This window comes from Quercus suber, unplaced genomic scaffold (genome assembly GCF_002906115.3).
Source record: "Quercus suber isolate HL8 unplaced genomic scaffold, Cork oak 2.0 scaffold_924, whole genome shotgun sequence".
Classification (NCBI taxonomy): Eukaryota; Viridiplantae; Streptophyta; class Magnoliopsida; order Fagales; family Fagaceae; genus Quercus; species Quercus suber.
Window position 1 is genome coordinate 155,972 of NW_027070347.1, and position 3,285 is coordinate 159,256.

At 34.3% G+C, this 3,285-nt stretch overlaps 1 protein-coding gene across 1 annotated transcript; it reads left to right on the top strand.

Moving 5' to 3' along the window:
• The first annotated feature begins 393 nt into the window (after positions 1-393).
• LOC111989184 (isoflavone 4'-O-methyltransferase) lies at positions 394-1,690 on the top strand. Its single transcript, XM_065768347.1, is given in 6 exon segments — positions 394-445; positions 448-486; positions 489-509; positions 512-575; positions 577-655; positions 1,214-1,690. Coding segments are annotated over 6 exon segments (558 nt in total). The 3' UTR covers positions 1,517-1,690.
• The last annotated feature ends 1,595 nt before the right edge of the window (positions 1,691-3,285 follow it).

Below are 3,285 nucleotides of genomic sequence, written 5' to 3' on the forward strand. Positions count from 1 at the left end.
TTCAGCTAGGCATTCCTGACAAATCCACAACCATGGCCAACCCATTACTCTCCAAGAGCTGGTCTCTAAGCTTAATATTCATCCCAAAAAACTAGTGGTGCACAGGCTTATGCGCTTTGGTGCATCTGGCTTCTTCCTAAAACAATAGTTCATGAAAACAAGAAAAAGAAAAAGAAGAAGAAGCCTATACCCTCACACCTTCTTCTAGGCTATCCTCAAGAGAAATGTCACTAGCTTTCACCATTTGTTCTGGCATGCTTGATCCTGCCTTTAAGCCCATGGCAGTTCTTGGGAGATTGGTTTCAGGGGAGTGACTCACACCTTTTGAGAAACACATGGGAAGGTTCTGGGACATTGCAACCAAACCCAGATACAATACATTTTCAATGAAGAATGGCCAGTGATTCCCATGATGAACTTGGTTTTAAGGACTACAAGCCCATTTTTGAGGTTTAGGTTCATTGGTTGATGTTGGAGGTGGTACTGGGACATGGCAAGGATTATTTCTGAGCATTTCCTCACATGAAATGCACTGTGTTTGACTCCCACATGTTGTTGCAACTTCCAGATGTAAAAATCTGAAATTTGTTGTGGCGATATGTTTCAGTATATCCCTCCGGCAGATGCATTCTTTCAAGGTATTACATACTAATGTGTCTTTAATATTTGGAATGTGTCATATACTCAAATTTGAGAGAGTTTGATTAGTTCATGGTTAGTACTCTTATATGTTTGCAGACTAAAATGTATCATGTTATTTAAAATTTTATGATGTGACAGTGCATACACTTTTAGACTTATAATATTTATTCTAAACAATGAATTGGGTGTGCATTTATTTAAGTTGCGTCCAATTGTTTATTTTGGCCATTAATGTTGGCTATAATAGGGGTTTTTTTTTTTTTTTTTTTTCCTTGGCTCGAAGGTGGTAATAGGAATTTTTCTTCATGTGTGTGTGGATGTACCATTCATATGATGTAAAAAGCTTTTTAACCACAATTACTTTCCATATGTGTTTACAAACAGTTAGATAGAAAGATAATTAAGTAGGTATTAGGTAGGTAAATCTGAACAATATAAATGATAAATTTCAAGACTTCCATAGGTGAAAGACTTTCGAAGAATTATTTAACATAATTTTGTGGTTGGCTAAATTTAAAAATGCTAGAGATATGAAGCTCTCAAATTTGATTGTTATATTACTATTTGACAGTGGATTTTGCATGATTGGAGCGATGAGGAATGTGTCAACATACTGAAAAATTGCAAGGAGGCTATTACGAGCCAAGGTAAGGAAGGAAAGGTAATTGTCATAGACGTAGTAATAAATCAAGAGAAGGATGAACATGATGTTACCACTACAAAGCTCCTCTTTGATGCACTAATGATGGTTTTGCTAACTGGAAAAGAGAGAAACAAGAAAGAATGGGAGAAGCTGTTCTTGGAGGCTGGCTTTAGCTACTACAAAATTGTGTCATCGTTTGGCATGAAGTCCGTCATTGAGATTTATCCTTAAAGAGATAAACAAGTACCTATGTGTACTAAGCCCGCAAAGACTGTTGACAAAAAAATATATAGAATAACGCTTGCCAGCATAGGAATTAAACTACTATCAAATCAATCTTGAAACTACCTATTGTAAGATATCATAATTAAGCATAATAAATTGTGCTTTAGTATCTTCTTATTATTTTAGTATGGTTTCCGTGCAAGGTAGCCCAAAATTTAGGAATTTCTTCTAAATTATTTGACCTTGTTTTTCACCTAGCAAAAAAAAAAAAAAGTATTAAAATAAAGGGGGAGGGGAAAGTTAAGGGCCATAGCCTGCGTTTGGTTGTGGATTTGGAGTAATCGACATTTTTCTATTACCCATACCTTAATAACAACACTTTTGACCTTCTAATCTATGTATTTTTTGGGAGAATTAGCTAGTCTAGGTGTTTGGATAGACCTTTATATTGCTGAAGGCATATAGATATTAGAGAGAAGCTCAAGTTTTGATGAAGAAACAAACACGCGTGTTTGGTTTTGCATTTGGAGTTACCAAGATTTTTTTTTCTTTTTTTTTTTTCATTACTCGTACCTTAAAATCAACACTTTTGGTCGATCTTTCTATTACTTAAGGTATATGGGTATAAGAGAGAAGAACAACTTTTGATAAAGAAACAAACCATATTAAAATAATGGGGGAAGGGATAGCCAGGTAGCACCTAATTTTCCCACTCTCTCCCTCTGTCGTTGGATGTTTTTACAGCCTTAGCATATGGCATGATCTTGCTCTTTGTGGGAAAATTAGAGATTCACTAAAATCCAGATGAAAAATAGGTGGCTACAATGTTGACAAAACAAGCCATGTCTTTAATTGCAAAGGCAATGGACAGGTGATACATATATCGCAAAACAAATGTCTGTAGGAAATAAACGAGAAGTATCTGTCTTAAATATAGTAATACTGATAAATGAAGAGTGAATGAAGTCTCTGTCTTAAGGCGACAAAACCATAGACGAGAAGGAAATAGTTGAGGTGATGGTACCAAAACCATGGCGACTTTTTAAGCCCATTTAGAGATTTTTTTTCAAGACAGAAACATGAATGGGTTTATTAGGATCATGAAATCCTAGCAGCTGAACCATGTACACTTGTCTTCCATCTAATTAGTCTTGAAAAATGAAATTTTGAACGCCTCGCAAACATAACCTCTTAAAAATAGAAAAGGGCATCCTCGATCAAAGCTTTGTCATACTCTAAATTGTGTGGGTCGAATTGGATTAGCTTGTGTGAGTGTATGTTACGCGATTTTGAATTGAGTTCTTATAGAGCATATACTTGGTAAATTTAAGCTATATATAAGTGATTACAGTAAACCTTAATTATACTTTCACTAGTACTTTAAGGTATGATTCAAATATGGTTAACACTTTCCTCAAGTCATGAAAAATGATATTAGAACCAATCAAATAACAAATGTGGTTTAAGCCTTAAGGACATCACAGTGCAAACTTGGCCTTTGATGAGAATGCTCCACTTTAAAAACATTTTCTTTGGATGATTGAGTTTTGTTTTGCTTTTTTTTTTTCTTTTTTTCTTTTTTTCTTTTTTTAAGGATTTGTTAATTATTAGGTTGATTATGTTCTTGGTCCGTATTTAAATGACACATTGCATATACACATACCTCCTTGATTCATCGCTTGGCTTTAATTTATTTTTAATACCTAGTTTCACATTTACTCAATTGCAAGATTTGCAAAATATACATCAAAACAGGGTTTTTTTTTTTTTTTTTT